Genomic DNA, 20136 nt, shown 5'->3' with positions numbered 1-20136 from the left:
GGCGAACGAAGCGCAACCGAGCGAAACAACAACTAACAAACTAACTAACAACAACAATAGCAACAACATCAAGAACAACAATGATTGTTGTATATAAAGCATAAAATCACAAGATGACGACGACAATTCGTTTATAGCATCATCTCGATACTCAACGAAGACGACGACGTCGACAACTGCAACAAACTGAGGCATGCAACGCGTGCTGTCTGTTTCAGTTACAATTTTCATGTAAATATCGGCTTTTTGTATACAAAAAAAAAACAACAAAATAAATACAATGTGCCTAAAAGTACATAGCATAGATATGCATGGTCTAGCAACAAGTAATGCCCGGGTTTTCGGTTGGGCCTCTAACAACAACAGCAACAGCAACAACAACGAAGATTAACAAAAGTACAGAGGAGACGACATGATCGCGACGCAATGAATGCGAACTGACGGCCCCCGGTCGTCGTTGTCGACTCACAAAATAGATTTTCAATAAAAACCCACTCGAAAATAATGCCAACAATGGCGGGCCGAATAAACGCATCGACCAGAATCATTCCGAATCTATTTTCGAAACCCAAACAAAAACATTTCAATACGCCACCAAAGAAAATACTTACTGCAAACTTTATCATCAGGTTTCCATGCAAAAATGTTTGACAAAGTGAACAAATACAACCACAAAAATAATAGATTTAATACATATATACATAATGTATATAAAAAGGTTTAATGATGATAGAGAAAAGTTAAGATTTGAGCAAAAATTACATTTAATAAAAACTTTTAAATCCATAAATAAGTTTTGAAAGAGATTTTTGATCTTGACTAAAAATATTGTTTATGATTCTTCATATATGACCATAGACAATATTTTTAATCAAGAATCTCTGGCAATCCCAATGGGTTTTGAACTAAATAAAATCTGTAAAGCAAAACAAAATCTTTAAGATAAGAACATTATTCTTTTTTTTCGAAACTTGTTTTCATTTATGTCTGTATTTTATGTGTGACAGTTAAGCGAGAAAAGTGAATTTTGCACGCAATTATAGTATGGCCGCTAAATAAAAATGACGTAAGGCGAAGCAGCCGTAAAACGAGATATGTGTGTACCACTCTATCTTAAGACATTCAGTTTGACAGCAGATGTAATATCTTGATTTGTTGTAGTTCCCAACGAAAAGTGTTACTTTCCAAAGTATTATTATTAAAAAAGTTATACTTTTCTTATTTATTACAGTAATATTTTCTTACTAAATTTTTTATTATTTGTTTCTTATATTTTTATTATTATTTGTTTCTTTTATTTTTATTATTATTATATGTTTATTTTTAATATTATATGTTTCTTATATTTTTATTATATATGTTTCTAATATTTTTATTATTATTTGTTTCACTCATATTATAAACCTTTTCAAATCTCACTTTTAAACCTTTTTCATTCGATTAGTGATAATTTGTTAACTAATTTACAAACTTTTTAAGTTTTACTCTTATACGATTTTTTTTATGTTTTATATTTGACGATTTATTTGTATTATTTTAGTTGTTTAATTACTATATTCATTTTGTAAATTTAGTTCCTTATATTAGCATTTCATAATTGTTGTCAAGAAATAATGTCATTTTCCAAAAGTATTCAGTGTTAAAAGTTAAGAAGTTTTCTTTTCTTAATTTTGTAGACTTTTCAAGTATCTCTTTTATAAGGGTTTTTCATTTGGTGGCTTGGCTAGCGAAATATGTTTTCAAATTTGCCGCGCGGTTCGTATATGGATGAGCACATCTCCAAGGACTATGGCAAGGAGGTGCTGCTATCCAACTGGCAAGAACGACGCCAGGGCAGCGAAGAACAGAACGATTGCATTGTACCAGGGCTGCAACGCATTAATGCATGCGAACAGCATCTGAGCGAAGTGCGCGACAACTTCGCGGAACCCTGGAGTGTGGAGGAGGCGGGTTATGCGACGCGTTATTATCTCGGGGCACGCAACGAGGCGCTGCACAATTTCAAGCGCAATCGTGAGGTGCAACTGCGTTTCCCCCTCGCCGCCGACATGCTCGAGAATTGCACGACAACCTACAAGATCATGTACGATATTCTGCCGCGCAAGGAATTGGAGAAAAGCAAAAACGAAGCTTCCGTTTCCGTTGGCAGTGTGCCCAGTAAACCGCAGGATTTGGATTTGATGTTGAGCTACGGCAATCGGAGCACAACGGGCAGACGATGTCAACTGCGAGCAGAGTCGCGTTTGTTGCAAAGGCAAAGAATGCAGACAACCTATGCGGCTCATTATGATGCGGCAACCGCATTAATATAATGTGTATGTAAAACGAACTTCAAAATTAACGAGTAAAATTAGCTATGGCTATATGTGATACTTATGATACTTATGTATGTGTGTTTGTTTATATAGTTTTGCGTTTGCAACTCACCATTTTCAGTTCTGCTGCCCATTGGCGATGCTAGAGCGAGCAATTTGCACACTGGCATTGTGTGTGTGTGGTTGGATGATGATTTGCGCCGTTTGCGGGGTGTGTGTGTTGCAATTGGATGTTAAAGAGTTTTGCTTTTGCAATGCGTTAATTGATATTTGCAGCTGGAGCTGCTGCCTTTTGCACTCGCGGCGTTTTTTCTTTTTGTATTGTTTGTTTGCTTCACGGGGATCACGAAATGTTTGTAAATTGCACAAAGAAATTTTTCTTTTACGCTTGCTAGGGCAAGTGTTGCAAAGTGCCACTAGGCTGAGCAAAGAAAACAGCTGGGGTTGTGCACTGCACTGTTATCGATACTATCGATTGCAGAATGCAGCCAACTACCAGCTTTGCTCCACAGCTAACAGTAACTGCTCAGTTATCGATTTATTTGTCTGGTGTTTTAAATTAAAAAATAAATAGAAATTAATTAATTTTTTAACATTTATTTCGAGTGTGAGTTTTTGTGTTTTGGCAAATAAAGTGTGTAATGCTTATTTCAATTAAAGCTAGTGCCCATAACGTGACAGCAGAATTTCAACATTATTTTTAGTGCGCGGTGCAGAGTTCTTGTTTTTAACTATTTTTAACAATAATAAATTACAGGTGGTCAGACGGCAGTTACTTAAAGTAAATTCATTTTTTACGGCATACAACAGAATTCAGTTCCTTGCTGTTTTTTGTTTCGTTTCATTTTAGCGAATTTCACAATAATTTATTTAGGATTTTTCGACATATTTCATATATGGGTTTTATGGTTGGTATACTTCACATTCTTCAGCGACACTTTTCTGCTTAATTAGTTAATCAATCTTTTCTTGCTTCGCATAATTCTCTTCGGTGACGTACACTTTTAAATACGTCTGTTTTTTTTGTCACGTATTTGTATTCGTTCAATTGAATTGCAATTTATCTAAACTAACTCCAGGCGTTTCATCTCCTTGAACAGCTCGTCACCCATTTTGGCTGGACTTCTGGTGACAATGACACCAGCCTTCTCCAGGGCAGCGATCTTATCGTTGGCACCGCCCTTACCACCAGAGATGATGGCACCAGCGTGACCCATACGACGACCGGGTGGCGCAGAAACACCAGCGATGAAGGACACCACAGGCTTGGCCTTGATACCCTATAAAATGAAGGATCAGAAGTATATTAGTTATGATTCGTTTTAAAGAAAACAATATACACTTTACCGTATTGAACTCAGTCAGATAATCGGCGGCCTTCTCCTCGGCAACACCACCGATCTCACCAATGAGAATGATGCCCTTGGTTTCGGGATCCTTGAGGAACACTTCGAGGCAATCGATGAAATCTGTGCCGTTGAACGGATCACCGCCAATGCCCACGCAGAGGGTCTGGCCAAGGCCGACCTCGGTGGTCTGGTGCACGGCCTCGTAGGTCAGGGTGCCAGATCTCGACACAACGCCAATCTTGCCGCGCTTGTGAATATGGCCGGGCATAATACCGATCTTGCACTGTAAATACACACAGAAATGGAAAGAAAACAATCAAAATTAGAGATATAAATAAAGAAACCGGTTTATGCGTCAGCATACACAGTGAGATAAGCGCCAATAACATTTTACTAATAATCAGTAGAGCTTCGATAAGATGAACAGCGGGTGGCCCTATAAGCTAAAGTATATTAAAAGTGACTACCATCTTTATAGATTTTCTTTATTCTAAAAATTGTAAATATTAGCAATAATGTTGATATTTATTGATAGAAATATTGCAATCATATCAATGAAACCCAGAATTAGAGATCCTCTATAAAAGTGTTTTAAATCATGTTAAATAATGGGCATTTTAATTCCGAAATAGGCTTTACAAATGTCTTTCAATGACATTGTCATTTTAGTTTGTCAAGTTAAGCATAGAATAAGCTGAATTTAAGGTTCTGTTTATACTTGTATTATCTTCACAGTTTCTTAAAAATGTTCTAATGTTGGAATAATAAATTATAAATTACTTAATAACAAAGAAATTCCCCACAAAACACCATATATGGCAACCATCTAACAGCAGCAGCAGTTATCTTAGCAGTCGATAAAATATTTCGTAATTTTCATTATCTTAAAGCACAACAAGTTTGTCATATCGAAGTCAGACTGTAGTGTGCATAAAAAGGTCATAAAACATAAAACAAACAACGGCAACTAGCGGCTCTAAAAAGCACACCGGCAACCGGCGAACATTTCGTTCGACCGACCGATCGATCCACTTTATGAACTTTGTACCTATCGCTCTTATCTCTGTTTCTGCTGCTGCTGTTGTCTTCACGCATCTCAGCTGATTATTCTGTTATACACTTCACAATTGTTATTCATGGCATGACACGAAATGGAAGAACATAACACCCACTGATTTAGTCATAGCTTCTTACAGCGGACATCTTAGAGGAAATTTCCCTAATGAAATTCAGTTGCAAATAAAATTAAAATACAATTGAAATACAAACCTGTTCGGGTGCAATGATGCCGGGGCAGTTGGGACCAACCAGACGCGATTTGCCTTGGCTAATCAGCGCATGCTTCACCTTGACCATGTCATGCTGGGGCACACCTTCCGTGATGCACACAATCAATGGAATCTCAGCGTCTAGCGCCTCGATAATGGCAGCAGCGGCACCGGGTGGTGGCACATAGATGACGGTGGCATGAGGATCGGTGGCCTTTTTGGCTTCCGCGACAGAGGCAAAGACGGGCAGACCCAAATGCTGAGTGCCGCCCTTCTTGGGCGAAATGCCACCGACCAGTTTGGTGCCGTATTCCAGCGCCTGCTGGCTGTGGAAGGTGCCCTGCTTGCCGGTGAAGCCTTGGCAGATGACGCGCGAGTCGCCGTTCAGCTTCAGATTGCCGCGCGTCTTGTTGTACTGCGATCCACAACGTACGCTGGCCGCGAAGCCATCTAAACGAGACAGAGACAATACAAAACAAAAAAATATATAGAGTACAAACAGTATGTCAATTAATTTGGGTTGTTATAGCGGTCGAAAAATGCTTGATGATGACTGTCCGGTTAAGAGAGTTATCACTGTAGATTCCCTGCGAATTTGGTTCCATTATCATAACTTGTTTTTGTTTGTTTTGTGGGTCACATGTGAACCTTGAACATGGCCAAACGTCAGTCCACTCATTCACTTCCCTTCCCCCACCCACATTGCGACCAATCAAATTGCATGCTTCTTCTTCCAGCATAGCACACATACCAGTACAAAAAAAAATCACGGTCTCCTATATTTGTAATGCAAAGTGCAGCCACGTCGTTTTCACAGGGTTCAACGTTATTTTCTTATTAACAAAAATGTATTTCCAGCTGCTTGACACTTGTTGCAGCCGTGGGAATTGTTCAATTCATTTTGTGGCTGCCACAAATTGTATGAAAGTTATATAATTTCGCGCACATATCGTTTCGTATTTTTTAGATGTGTTTCGCAATAGTTTTTCCGCTCACCTCGCACTTTAAGCAGCGCCCTCATTGAAGCAGCCATAATTTGTGTGTTTTGTTGTTGGTGTTGTTGCTTTCGCTTGTGCGAGATCTGTGCAATTAATTAAAATTGCCCTGACAAGAGTTGACCAGCGTTTGTGTGTTTAAACGCGTTTAATTAATATAGACGACTAGAGCTGGAAAATTATCGATTGCCCTATCGATAACACCGCAATGCACTGTTATCTTTGCTGCAGTGTCGATAGCGGCTAATAGAGGGCGCGTTCACCATCGCTATACTTTCCAAGTGATTACTGATTGGACTGCTCACGATATTTGTGTTGCGGCCAATAAATAATCAATGATAATTATGCAAATTAACTATTTTCACTTAATTATATGTCTAGATATGTACAATGAAACTTATTTATTCACCCGGTTGTTGTATTTCCTGAGCAAATACCGGCAGCTGAAATATCGAATATAAAAAGCACATATCGACAAAAATATCGAATTTAAATTGAATCAAATTGGTTTCTTTTGGCTTATTGACTGAACCTTTATTTGCAACACTAAAGAAAGGACAGCTAAACAGTATTCTCATGTATTCTAAAATATATATATATAACTACATATATATATTGCCTCAATTTAGACATATTGGCCTAATACAAAATATATAGATCAAAACTGTCACAGTACAAAAAACGTGTTCACTTACAATTGGACTTTCGAAAACGTTTTAAAAACTCTGCTTAAGGCCAGACAAATATTATAATATTTATAATGATAATTTCATTTGATTGCTTATTGCTTTTCTTTCTTACTCTTGCTTTGAACGGAGGGCTAAATTATTACTTCAAGTCTTCTGTTTGAAATAAAAAAAATATATAAAATGGCATTTCTGAATTTTTCGTTGAATTTTTAAGTAAAAAATGCCAGAGAGAGTGAACTGAGTATTTTCAACTAATTGAACTGATTTTCGCTTGGCAAGGCTTCTGGCTCAATGACAGGCTCGGCATCCTGGAACTCCTGGCGATTGAATGCATTTTCCTCGCCTGATTTCAGACGTTGATAGACCAATATTGCCTTGCCAGTGCGTGATTCCACAAACTGTAGAAGAGATGTGATGTTAGGTGGATTCGTGCCCAACACCGATGACCATTCGTTGAGCAGCGCTTGCGAATCGCTTAGCTTGTTTACCTCGGCATGCTCGATGCTGTGCAGCAGCTTGTAGCTGGTGAGGAACTCGCTGATCTTGTCGGCCAGTGAATCGAAGAGCACCACATGCGAGGGCAACGCAGTGCGCGGATGCACGGGAATGTGACGGCGCAGCCAGGAAGCAGGTGCGTCATAGAAGCGATCGGCCTCGTCCTTAAAGTTCGCCAGCTGCTTCAGGTTGGGCTCACAGGTCAGGAAGCGCATGGTGACGTTCTCATGGATGTGGCTAAGAAAGAGATACAAAGAATATTAGTTTTAAAGAATTAAAATTAACAATAAAATTGTTATTCTATATAACAAAAAATATCAAAATATTTCATTTGCAATCTAGTTGAATCTCGAGTCTTACCTGTAATAAGGCGTGGAGTGGCAGGGCATCAGGAAAAGTATATTTGCGCGTTGATCGCGCTCGTCACGATACTCCTGAGCAATGTTCCTCAGCTTGGGCATCAGTTCAATGGGACCCTTCTGATGGATGGTGCTGAAATACCAAGCGGGCAGCGCATTCAACAGCAAAATGCCCAGCGCAGCCAACCAGAGTTTGGTGCGTGTAGCACGATAACTCCAGCGGGAGAGCACATCGGAGGCAACATACAGACACAATGGCTGCAGGGAAGAGACAAAACGCAGCTCCTTGTGTTCCACAGTGCTCAGCACAACCAACGTGACCAGAATGGTGATCAGCAACTGCTTGCTGATGGGAAACTTCTCACTTTTGCGGACAGTTTGAACGAGGCCAAAGACGAAGGGCAGCGTATTGATGCCCAGCACAGTGGGAAGACCAGCGGTGAAATACCAGTACCAAGGATGCGAGCCATAGAAGCTGCCGATGTTGTTGAAGATGTTGTACTTGAGGAATTCCCAAGGCGTCACAATAAGTTGGCCATGCCAATAAGTATCAATGGCAATGCCCGCAGCAGCCACCAGCAAACTAAAAGAGTAGAGGATTAGCGATACATTTTCGACTTTATAAAAGCCACTTCACTTACCCTATGGCAACAAAGCGCTTTAAGATTAGCTCCACAACCGACAGGCGACTCTTGCGTAGATGATAGACGGCAAGAGGCAACCAAATAACCGCTGCTGTGGGGCGCAAGAAGCAACAGATGGCAGCCGGCCACAAGTAAGCGGTGCCCTCGCCATGCCAAGGGAAGTAACTCAAAGCAATGGTGATCAAAGAAGCCTCAAGAGTGTTGGCGAGGGTGCGTGAACCCGTGTAGAACCAGAACCAAGGCACCAGGATGAGAAACAAGGCCCACTTCCTTTTTCCTGTCCACACATAGAAGCGATAGTCGGAATAAGTGGTGAGCAGCGCCTGGAGTAGGCGTGGCAACAACACCAACCATTCAACGCTGTCCAGTTGGAGGAGAGCGAGCACTTTGTAGATCGCGGCAATGGCCAGGGGATAAACATAGCTGCGTATGCCCTGTACCCATTCCCATGTCAGGTAGCCATAGCTAAAAGGAGATACAAAATATATATACATATGTATATACACATAATAAATACATCAAACTTCGCAGTTAAACGCACATCTGTTGCACTTATCAACTCCACAAATAAATTGTGCGATCATTGTGACTTTCAAATGTACAAAGTACGCAATATTTGAATGGCACCCTGCAGACAATTGCATCATAGTTATTGCGTGAAAGTTGGGTGTGCAATTATCGGCATTAGAATTTGTTTATCTGTTCTTTGACTTACCCGAAAGTTAATTTGTGAGCGACTTCCAAACTTTGCCAATATTCGTCGGGTACAAAATACGTTTGCACTATGAAAACAGATGCGAGTCGCACGGCCAAAATCAAGCCAAACACGTAAAGCAGCCTCATTGTCACCTAAAATAAAAAATTTAGCGGCGATACGCCTAATTAATTTATGCACTCATTTCAATATTTGTTTTTATGGTTTTTTATTTTTGTTCGATTCTAACCTGCAAAATGTACGTGCAGCGCTGCGTGTGAGTTCTTTTTGGTGTTTTATAATTGAAAAGTATGCGTTCTTTTTTTATGTATGGAATTTAGTCTATTTTAGCCAGCAAAACACACATTTGGCGCGCTGGCGTTGTTGTGTACCAAAATTTAGTGACTTGGGCGGCCTAAAAATAACGCGAACTCAAGAGCAAAGCAAAGAGCAAAGTGACGCCGGCGTTGCCAGGGCTACATAAGGCGGCAGCCAGCAACAGTGTGAAACGTACTCGATATTTAGTACAGTATATCGTAAGTGAAGTTTTAAATTAAATTTATTTATACAGCGACTAGCATCAAAAATTGTAAGTTTGTTTCAACTATTTTATTTGAAAGTGCAGTGTTTAGTTCATTTTTATGAATTTAGCATTTTATGATCTAAGAGCAGAAGTTATCGACAGTACAAGTAACGTAAAGTAGAATCAATTTGTCGATAGTCGGTCCTAATGCATATAATTGTGCTTTATGTATTTTTAGTTGATACACTGCGCTTAGAATCAAAAAATTTCGTTTTAGCTAAGTAAAAATTCAATGTTTAATTCAATTAATGTGGCAATCAGTGTACTAAAGGGAAGCAGTTATCGATAGCAGCCGAGCGTAAATCGATGTCAGCTGATATGCACAACAAACACGAATTCATAACGTGAACAGACAACGTAGAGTAACGGCAAGTTTTTCAATTATTTCCCTGTGACGGAGGAGGAGGCAGCCATGTCCACGGTGATGAGAACGCTGTGCTGCCGCCGGTCAGCAGCATTACTATTCCAGTCCAGCTGTCGCCGCATTGAGTTTCCTCGTCGGACATTCACAGTGCTCGCAAAATCCCCACGAATCCGTTTCAGGTCTGATGTAATCAGACATCGTTTCACCCATGGAAAAGGCGAGACAAGGAATGACGTATCATTCGTGATGGTGCGCTGGACGAAACTGATATGGAACAAGATGTTTGGAAAGTATCTTTTTGTCACTAATGTGCTGGGCTCCGGGCTTCTGATGGTTGTGGGCGATGTCATTGCCCAGGAGTACGAATATCGTCATGGATTGCGGCAACAGGATCGTTACGATGGCGACCGCATGTTTCGCATGTTTGTGGCGGGAGCGTTGCAGGGACCTTTGCATCATTATGTCTACAATTGGATGGATCGTGTGATGCCGCATCGCACATTTCGGAATATTGTCAACAAAATACTAATCGATCAACTGTTTATGTCGCCTGCCTGCATTTTAATCTTCTTCTATACCATCTGCTATATGGAACGTCGAACACTGGAGCAGACGCATCACGAACTAATCTCAAAGTTTCCGTACATTTATCTTATGGATTGGTTGCTTTGGCCTGCGGCTCAATATGTGAACTTCCGCTATTTGGAAACCAAATATCGTGTGGCTTTTGTTAATGTCTGCACTGCGCTCTATAATGTGCTGATGTCGTATATGAAGCATGATTTTGGCATCGATGAAATGTTTGATTCCTCACTCTCCATTTCTGGTACGAATCCAAAGGAAACGCAAAGGAGCACTTTGGCTGTAGCGGAAAATGAAACCAATGTTGGGATAGCAACCAAGAGCAAGAGCGAAACTTAGCTATACAACTTTATAGCACTTGATCAACATTTTGTTTGTGATAATATAATATCGAACAAAAAATAAGTCATCAAAATTTGTTAGTCATCGACGTACTTTTGTGCGTAATAATCTATGCATATCATTATACTACATACTATATATTAAAATGAGGCTATTAGCAAAAATTATACCAAAGAAATCACTGACGATTTATTAAGTATTATGTGTGTAAATAATTAATAATAATAATAATTAGTTAAAAACATGATATTCTGAACTGAAGAGTACAAGTAAACAAATTTAACGAAATATTGTAAAATATTTAATTTTAAAGCACACCATTACTTAGCCTAATTACATGATTCCTAACCTAAATCTGTTCGTAAGTCATAAACAAATACTATGTAGATAGTAAATGACATCATTCTGATCACGTTGCTAGCACAAAATGGCTTGGTAAAAAATGAAAGAATAGCACAAAAACCAATGGCAAACGAATCCTCCATTTCTTGTAATTATTAGTTAAACAAAACATTCCTTTATAATACTCTTGAAAAATACGCTCTTTGAATATTGTTGTTATTTATACTGTGTGTATAGAAAATGCCAATGTTTTCTACTTTTAGAAAAAAGTTTAGAAAATATATTGTACCATGATTGTTGTGTATATGATTGTTAAAATATGATATTAAATTGTGTACTTAATGTCAGCAATGCACAAATGTTATTTTCTTCAGTAGTTTTTACGTATTTTTGATTTTATACATTTGCAATATTCTTCAATTTTTTATGATTACAATAATAATTTTATTTTGAATATAATTCTTTTTTATTTCGACAACAAAGCCTTATCTAACAATTTGGCAAATAAAATTATTAGCTGCTTAGAATATCAAGAATATTCAATTGCAAGAAAATAACTGCTAATAATTATGCCCACAAAAGGAATCTTCAGACAGCCATACATATATACATTCTATGTAGACAATGAAATCAATGATATATTGACTTTCTTTGCTGAGCTGCTCTCCTATATTTATAAAATACATTATTTAAGCTCAGTTCTTTGCTGAATGCCACATTCACACATTTTAATAGATAATCTTTATTTAAATGATAGATGTTTGCCTCACTTGATGACAATGGTTTCCACTGGCGGCGCCATGCCAAAGATGTGTTGCGCCAGCGTCAGATGCTCCTGGGTGATGAAATTGGCAACCAACGCTGGAATATTCTCATTGCATCTGGCAATCTGTTGTCTGATTAGTGACTTGAACTCATCCCTCGCTCCTTTATCAGCACCTCGAGTGCCAATGCGACGTGGTTGCGCTGATCCGGCGACTGCAGAGCTGCCTGCGCCTCCGCCGCTTGTCGGTGAACCAGTTAACTCAAAGTTAGCATCGTCTTGTTGCGAGTTCCAAATGAATGCCAACTCCTCGATGATGTCCGTGGCAATAATGTAATTGGACAACGTGTGCAGATTGAAGGATTTGCGTTGTGTGATCAGCTGGAAGATGTGTTGCTTGAGCGCCACATCTTTATCAGTACTGAGCTGCAGCAGCGCCAACAGATCGCCTAGCAAACGATCCGAACAGTTGGGCTCAAAGAGCATGCGACTCAGTCGACTGACAATTGCACGCGTGCAATACTGGATGAGTGCAATCTTGGTGAGCGGCAAGAAGATCATGTGCCGATGACTCTTCAGGCTGATGTTCTCCAGCAGCTGTCCACTTGTGGCTGGCAGCTCTGCTAGTATCTTGAGAATGCACTGGAAGCCTTGATACTGTAAAATAATGAGAGGGAAATAATTAAAAATAATCATGGATATCGGTTTTAAAACCTTAACTTACTGTCATGCTGCCCTGCATCAGATTGAGACTCAATATCTGCAGACTCTGGACCAGCGTGCTGGGCGTATTCATATCAGCCATCAGCTTGTTGGCCTCATCGCGATGGCCAAAATAAATGGCTAAATCGAAGAGAAAACGTGAGATCCATGGCGCCAAAGGCAGCGCCAACATCAGCTGGCTGAAGTCACGCTGAAACTGCTCCGTGTTGAGCAGCTGCCAGCAACGAGCAGCATGAAGAAAAGCCTCCGACAACTCTTGACTAATGGGAGTGGTGGCAGAGAATTTGGGTGGCTCCATGCTCTGAACATCGCCACCATCCGGAGTGCAATCCATGCTCTGTACTTCTCCGCTCTCCGATGATGGATCGCGCCAGTCAATGAATCCCTCGACGAGCACATGATTGACATCGGCATCCTCAATGCGCAGCTTGCGTATGTAACCATGCAACGAGTAGATAAACAGCGTGGTGGCATAGAACAACACTTGGGAGCTGCCTGCTGGACTGCCACGCAAAATCTTCACCAATTTGTCCCAGTAGACATTCTGATTGATTTGCTTACTAAACGGTAAGAATGGTTCCCAACCCATCATTTGACCACAGAGCATGAGGACCTTGAATATATTCTTCCACGCTTCTGTCGTGTCGCATTTCTCATCGTCCATAATCTGACGGAGATAATACTCCAAGGAGTTTGTGTATAGACGACAGGCGAGCAGTGGCGATAACTCTGGTGGCTTATTTTGTATCATGGGGAGCACCTCCTCCACAAGCATGCGTTGATACATATCGGGATCCGCCTTCATGCCCTCGGCGAGCATCTCGAGCAGACGCGGCGCCTGCCACATTGCGGTTTTGGGGAACTTGTTGAACATCAGTATATAACTGTGTATGCATTGCTGCAGATTGTCGCCGCTGTTGTTAATGGTGTGCACGAAGATGTTGTGCTGCACCTCGGGCGCTAAATGTTTATACATCTTTACATAGAAGTCCTGCTCTGGCGTATTCTCGTTCTCGTTGCGCAGCGCATTGGTTAAAGCATTTACCTCTTGCCACAGCTCTGCATGCTGATTAGTGAAGCTGGTGGCACTGCAAGAAGTGATTATTATTATTATTAGGCTTTGATTTCTAGCGAATGCGACTTACATGACGCTGAAACACTTGGCCGCCTCCTCGTAGTTTTTGCTATCGCGCTCCAGCAGATATGCCTCGTACTGCACGTTAAATGCATTGGGATAGAGTGTCTTTGCAGTAAGAATCCATGCCTTGGCTGAGCTGGGATCCGTTTTGCGTACATTTTGCGCTTGTTTAACCATATAATTCTCATTTTCCTCAACCGAATTCATTGCGACTAAAACAAAATAAACTGTTGCCGGCTATTAGGGATGGTACAAACATTGAGTAGCTGGCGATGAGCGAACCAATTTGAGTAGGTTTGCTATCGATACATACGATGACGAGATGTCCGAAGCCCGTCTTGCAACAATAACAATTTTATTCAATTTGAATGGTGTCCCTAAAATTGAAACATAAATATATCATTTTTATTTAAAAATGTATAATATAAATTGCTTATTGGACTTGGTTATTTGTCGAAATAACGAGGAATTTTAAAATTTGTTGTGCAACGGCTGAGCTGCATACTTTCCTTCTTCATCAAAGCTCATATCGATAGCTGCACGGCAGCCGATAACTACGATAACTAATCTAACAGGTGGTTTTTTGCAAACAATATTTTATTTACGGCAGCGCAAGCACTGACTTGCTTTATTCGCAGCTCAAATAATGCTCAATAAGAAAAGTTAATTTCATTGATTAATGTGTAAAATACGTGTGCGGTGCGTAACATAAAGTGTTGTGTATGTGTGTCTCCCCCTTTAACCCACTTGCAAAAATTGCACTGTTGTTGTGTTTAGTGCAAAAAAACGCAGCGAGCGTTTAATTCATAATCAAATGAATTACATTTGATTTGGCCAAAAAGAAATATATATATTTTTGTTAAATAAAATTCGTATACGTAATGCGCGCAGCTCTTTAACCTACATAACGTGAAGAAATGTCGGAATCAATTAAAACAAACAAAGGCACTGAAGAAGGCGGCGCAGCCGGCACAGCGGACGCGACGGCAGAGGACGCGGCTGCGGCGTCTGCGTCATCAACGATTGGAGCACTAGTCGGGGAACTGGAATGTTAGTAAGCTTGCAAATATTTGTCTTTATACACATGCATATATACAAATTTAAAGAGTTATCTATACATTTGTATGTGATTTGTAGTCAAATAATATTTAGTTGTCACGTTGTAAATAATATGAATATTTGACTTATTTTATTGGTTTGTGTATTGCATTGGATTGTGTTCAAATTCGATCCACCGTGGAATATTTTTTTTTATCACTGTCGCTATCTTTTAAGTAAGCAACGTTTTTTGATTTATCATTTCGTGTTTAATGGTAGTTCTATTTATATCCTAAAAAGGAAATAAACAAACATTATATTTTTAACCAATTTTGATGTGTATTGTATTGGATCGTGTTCGATTATGTTCCACGCCGTCGTATTTCGTTTATCATTCTCGTTATCTTTTGAGCAAGTTTTTATTTATTATATATTTATTTTATTTAAAATAAATTTTGACGTGTGTAGTGCTTCGGATCGAGTGGGAATACGATCTACAGCAGCACATCTTATTAATGTCGTTATTTTTATCATTTCAAATGCAAAGAAGAAAAGTATTTTTAGTAATTTTTTACAAATTTAAGTTTAGTATTGTATTTTATCGTGTTGGAATTGGGTCCATATCGCCATTAATTTATCATTATCGTTATCTTAACTTATTTTGATTAATCATTTTGTGTGTAATGGTAGTAATTAATTTTCAAAATTCAAATAATCATTAAAGATTTTATCATGAGTGTTGTACTAGATTTTATCCGAATACTTTCCACGATGCCAAATTATATTTTATGTAATTTAGTCATATTTTGAGCTAGAAATGATGTTTTATGGTTTCTTTTGTTAGTAGTGTCAATTTAATGAAATAAAACAGCATTTTTTTTATTTATGATTTTATGTTTAATATATATTAATTTATTAAAGAAAACAAAAAAAATTAATGACGATTTGGATATTTTATATAAATTGTTGATATATCGCTTTTAAGAGTATCGTTTTTGATTTAAAAAAAAAATCGAGAAATAAAAATATACATATTAAATGTATTTTAGTAATTGGGCATGTGTATTTCTTATCCGAATACGTTCCACAGTGTCATTTTTGTTTATCATTGACGCTATCTTTTGATTTAGTCAAGTTGTATGATTTATTATTTTGTGTTTAATAATTTATACATTTATTTGAGTAATGCGTTGGATAGTATCCGAATACGTTCCACAACGCCATATTTTGTATCATTACCTTTATCTTTTGAGTTGGCAAAGTTTTTGATAAAATGCTAATTTTGTGTTTAATGGTAGTGTTAATCTAAAATAAATAAAACAAATATTAGATATACTCGTTTGCACCTAATCACCATATAAACTACAATTTATATTTTTGATGGTATCGCATGCCATATTCGCACACCCACAAAACACACACGCACTTAAAAATGAAACAGGTTAGTTTCCTTGATATCATTTATACTTTTGCCTGGTTTTATGTTTACTAATCAATGTGAATTCTCATAGAATACAAATTACCACCACGCATTTCCCCTCCAACTAAACAAATATCAAATACAATCCACACAACAACGATGCAACTACAACTTCAACAACAACTTGCCTCATTACAGCGGAGGATCCACTATGCCTGGAATATGCCACGTTGCATGCATTGCCGTTGCATCTACGTCAGCTGCTCACCTCGTACAAAGGACGCACTGCATCCTCCGTGGAACTGTTGACGCTGCTCATCTATGCACTGGCTTTGGAGTGTGGCTATGTGGAGAAGCACATCTATGAGGAGCAACGTGATGCACTAAAGCCGGTGCCAGCAATTGGCAGCTTTCACATCTACAATGTGCGACTCCTAAGCCAACACTTACCCAAGCTGCAAAGGGTCAACGAAGCGACGCCTTTGCGTCTGGAACTACGCACGCTGGTAGAGGAGAAGGAGAAAGAGGAGGATAATACTTTACTGTCTCATCTGATGATCACAGCGTTGGGTGATTTGCTGATCGTCACCTTGGGGCCTGTGCCACCCATTATTGATTGTGGCTACAGCATTTGCCTGACGGTGGGACGTTATGTGCTCAATGTGCAGCTGGAACCGCATCAGCTGCGTTTTCGCAAACTGGATGAACTGACGTTGCAGCTGCGCGAGAAACTCTTTCAACCGATGAGAGCGCAGCAATTGCTGAGACTGAAACTCTATCGACATCCGACTTTATTGGGACTGCCCGAGGAGTTGTATAGTCAAATCTTTCGACATTTGAATGAAAATCAATTGAATATTGTTGCCAATGTTAATCGACAGCTTTGTGGCTATCGCCAAGAGTTCAACTCGCGGCATTCGAATGAATCTTCTTAGCTTAAGATACGTTGTAGAAATAAAGTTGCGCTGTACTTATGTATACACAAAATGAATGCATTCCTGATTTGGTATTGGGTGGGATTATTCTGTTTTTATTTTGACATTTGTCATCTTTTGTTTTGTTTGTTTTTCTATCTCGCTTGCAGTGGATGTGCCGGGCACGCCGGGAGCAGAGTCCTGTGATTCCTACAACATATTCGAGCCAACGCCATTGGACTGCATCAGCATTAAGAGCAGCGCCAGCAACTACCTCCACGATCACGATATTTACGGTAAGTTATTCAGTTAAATGAGAAAGTATTTTCTGATATAAGCAAATCTCACTTAACGGCCACAACTGCAATCTAAGAAAATTAACTAAATCATATTTTAGGGATGTCTCTACATGCATTTAAGGTTTAAAATTCAAGTTAAGTGTGACCATTAAGCGCTAAGAATATGCAGTTAAGCGAATTTCGGTGTGGCTATTAAGCGCACATTACACAAAGCGAGACTGCTGTTAAGCGTAGTACAGGGGTGAAGAAAATAGTTATTGGAGATTATTATTTTTTATTGAAATATCAATATAAGCAAATCTCACTTAACGGCCACAACTGCAATCTTAGAAAATTACAGAAAAAAAACGCAGGATCATATTTAAGGGATGTCTTTGTATGCATTTAAAGTTTAAAAGTCTTTTGTTAAGTGTGACCATTAAGCGCTAGAATATGCAGTTGAGCGAATTTTGATGTGACCATTAAGTGAACATTACGTAAAGCGAGGCTTCTGTTAAGCGTAGTACAGGGGTAAAGAAAATAGTTATCGGATATTATTATTTTTTGTAGAAATATCAATGAAATCGAACAAAAGTATTTTTTAAGCGTTCAACCAGTTTTTCTTAGGATGTTGTTAGTTATTGTGACAATGAAAACTGGTCAAAAATGAAAACTGAAAGTTTGAAGAAAAAAATAATTTGTGTTTAGTGCCAAACCAAAGAGTATTTCTTATGAGTATAAAACAACAAATTAGGAAAACTTGGTTTTAAATGTTTGTTTTATGTTGTTCAACACAATTATTTATTTTTTTTGTTTTGACTGCAATTGAGTTTTACAAACTATTCTTGATTTTATTTGTTTTTTGTATTAACCTCCTACAAAAATCTGAGATCATTCGAAAAATATTTATATTTAAAAATATATGTATGTTATATAAAGTATATAAAAAATGTAGTCAAATACAGTTTAAAGGATTCTCTCTAGTTTGTGTAAAAAGATTATAGAGTCTCACAATTCAAATAACTAAAACTTCTAGTTTAAAAGTTAACCAATTTCTGCAGCCAAATATCTAAAATATTTAACTAAGCTCATGCATATAAATTATTTGTGAAAAAAGTAAATTATTACAATTGAAAATAATCAATTTGAAGCTATTAGATTACAAAAAAAAATTTATTATATTTAACGAAGTAACTCGTTTACATGTACAACAAAACGTTATTTTACGATCCATAAGTGAATTCCTATTGCCTATTTTTATAGCATACAAAATATGAAGTAGCTAACATGATCGCGTTATCTGCTTTAAGTGTTCCCAGCGACTTTTCGCATCCTGGGAACGCCCCTAAAGCAACCGACCCTTAACCACAGCACTGCAGAATTAGAAACAAGCAACGGCGCCCACACACACTGCGCTTTTCGCTCGCTTTTCTTATTTTTCGTGTGTTTGTGTTGTGTTGGTTGTTCTCCTCCTTTTGCGTTTCGTTCCTCGCTGCCTTCCCCTTTGCGCACGCAAAATCAACAAACCCACGCAAACAGTGGCAGCTTCCCCCCTTCCCCTTCACCATCCCCCGTTCCCGTTTGGTCCCGTTTGGCAAATCCTGTGATATGGAAGCTTGGATGCTGTGTTGCTTTGGCTGTGCGCCTGTTCCATGTTTGTATTATGATATCGACTTTCTCAACTGCCTTATCATGTGGGGTTGGCTCCCTAACATACACCACGAAAACTCCCTCCTCTCGCTCCCTCCCCGGTTGAGTCCTGTGGGAACCATCGAAATTATCTTGCAACAACTTTATCAAAAGACCCAGTGACAAATACATAAATAAATTACGAGCACAACTTCGGTTGTTCGTATTAAAAAATCAAACGCGATGTTGCTTTTCCCTCTCCCTCGCCCCCTCGCTCTCTTTCTCTCTCTCTCTCTTAGTTTTAAGTTTTATATTGTATTGTTGTTGCATCTGCTCGGAGAATGAAAAAAGCTTTTGAAGAGCTTTGCAGCTGCTCTTGAAATTCGTTTCGGCCCCAGGAGCAGCTGTTTTTTTGGGGCCGTCTGCGAGTCTCTAGTCTCTGGTCTCGGGTTTTGGTTTGGGTGAATGAACCCAGGCATCATCAGAATGTTGTGTTTTGTGCCTCAATGCTTTTACTTCTGGCCAACACTGTCAGTGGGTCGCAGAGCAGAGCGCACTCTTCTCATCTGACTGACGACTGCAGCAGCAACAACAACAACAATGGCAACAACACCATCAAGGACTGAGTGCACTGTGCTCTCAAAATGTTTTATGGCAATTGAAAATGGTTTTTGCCGCAGGTTAAATGATTTTTCTTTCGGTTCAACATGTTGGTGGCCAACAAATGGAGTGCGATATCTTATCTTTTGTTAAGTGTTATCGCAATTTGTATTTACTTTTTACTAGACTTCTTTTTTTTTGCGTTTTGTTTTGCTGATTAAATCGATTGTATAGAGTATCATTCGTTCTGAAAATATTATCATTCTATAAGCTGCAAATTGATGTGTTTATTCATCAGTTGGGAAAATACGTAAATGCTTCCCGAAATCAAAGATAAAACGAATTATTTCCAATGACGACAAATGAGTTAGAAATGAGTACTTGATTATAAAGTGAGGAAGGTAATTACTATAAGTTTCAAGAGAGTAATAAATGAAGAAGATTTTTTTCTTTTAGAACACTTTATTAGAATAATAGAAAATATTTAAAAAAATTGATGTAATCTCTTTTACAAAAGAAATAATACATAAATAGAAGATTTTTTACTTACATTGACGAAAATACAAAAATGAGAAAAGTTAAAAATGAAATGAAAAATTTAAAAAAGATTTA

General features: G+C 38.6%; 7 protein-coding genes across 11 annotated transcripts in view; 3 read left to right on the top strand and 4 right to left on the bottom strand.

Annotated features, from left to right (window-relative positions):
- LOC132793615 (protein encore) overlaps positions 1–2734 on the bottom strand; it is a 29591-nt gene extending 26857 nt beyond the window's left edge. For 2 of the 4 annotated variants that reach the window (XM_060803613.1, XM_060803615.1), the window contains exon 1: positions 2428–2734. The gene's annotated coding sequence lies outside the window, so the exon portion shown is untranslated. The remainder of the gene's footprint in view (positions 1–2427) is intronic. The other 2 variants (XM_060803616.1, XM_060803617.1) reach the window with 1 other exon arrangement.
- Positions 1585–2381, top strand: LOC132790356 (uncharacterized). Its single transcript, XM_060798854.1, has one exon. It carries the CDS (start codon positions 1734–1736, stop codon positions 2310–2312), a length of 579 nt encoding a protein of 192 aa, XP_060654837.1. The 5' UTR covers positions 1585–1733; the 3' UTR covers positions 2313–2381.
- Positions 2735–2896: 162 nt separating the features above from the next.
- On the bottom strand, positions 2897–6097 carry LOC132793616 (succinate--CoA ligase [ADP/GDP-forming] subunit alpha, mitochondrial). Its single transcript, XM_060803618.1, has 4 exons — positions 5929–6097; positions 4934–5382; positions 3663–3947; positions 2897–3595 (listed from the first exon to the last, which is right to left on the bottom strand). Exons 1-4 carry the CDS (start codon positions 5963–5965, stop codon positions 3380–3382), a joined length of 987 nt encoding a protein of 328 aa, XP_060659601.1. The 5' UTR covers positions 5966–6097; the 3' UTR covers positions 2897–3379.
- A 343-nt stretch (positions 6098–6440) lies between these two features.
- On the bottom strand, positions 6441–9389 carry LOC132792525 (GPI mannosyltransferase 3). Of its 2 annotated transcripts, XM_060801947.1 has the most exons (6): positions 9059–9389; positions 8830–8963; positions 8112–8579; positions 7472–8053; positions 7105–7348; positions 6441–7014 (listed from the first exon to the last, which is right to left on the bottom strand). In XM_060801947.1, the coding sequence occupies exons 2-6, from the start codon at positions 8955–8957 to the stop codon at positions 6868–6870; spliced, it is 1569 nt and encodes a 522-aa protein (XP_060657930.1). In that variant the 5' UTR covers positions 8958–8963; positions 9059–9389; the 3' UTR covers positions 6441–6867. The 2 variants fall into 2 exon arrangements, with proteins under 2 accessions (XP_060657930.1, XP_060657929.1); XM_060801946.1 differs by having other exon boundaries at positions 6441–7348.
- A 109-nt stretch (positions 9390–9498) lies between these two features.
- LOC132792527 (mpv17-like protein 2) lies at positions 9499–10881 on the top strand. Its single transcript, XM_060801948.1, has one exon. The coding sequence runs from the start codon at positions 9804–9806 to the stop codon at positions 10674–10676; it is 873 nt and encodes a 290-aa protein (XP_060657931.1). The 5' UTR covers positions 9499–9803; the 3' UTR covers positions 10677–10881.
- Positions 10882–11519: 638 nt separating this feature from the next.
- LOC132792524 (integrator complex subunit 10) lies at positions 11520–13910 on the bottom strand. The gene is made up of 3 exons (XM_060801945.1): positions 13653–13910; positions 12509–13595; positions 11520–12441 (listed from the first exon to the last, which is right to left on the bottom strand). Exons 1-3 carry the CDS (start codon positions 13850–13852, stop codon positions 11788–11790), a joined length of 1941 nt encoding a protein of 646 aa, XP_060657928.1. The 5' UTR covers positions 13853–13910; the 3' UTR covers positions 11520–11787.
- Positions 13911–14204: 294 nt separating this feature from the next.
- Positions 14205–17084, top strand: LOC132792528 (protein nutcracker). The gene is made up of 2 exons (XM_060801949.1): positions 14205–14695; positions 16302–17084. The coding sequence occupies exons 1-2, from the start codon at positions 14563–14565 to the stop codon at positions 17036–17038; spliced, it is 870 nt and encodes a 289-aa protein (XP_060657932.1). The 5' UTR covers positions 14205–14562; the 3' UTR covers positions 17039–17084.
- Positions 17085–20136: the final 3052 nt, after the last annotated feature.

This window comes from Drosophila nasuta, chromosome 3, assembly GCF_023558535.2.
Source record: "Drosophila nasuta strain 15112-1781.00 chromosome 3, ASM2355853v1, whole genome shotgun sequence".
Taxonomy (NCBI): Eukaryota; Metazoa; Arthropoda; class Insecta; order Diptera; family Drosophilidae; genus Drosophila; species Drosophila nasuta.
Note: the sequence above shows the minus strand (reverse complement) of the source record. Positions and strands in the feature narration are given on the sequence as shown.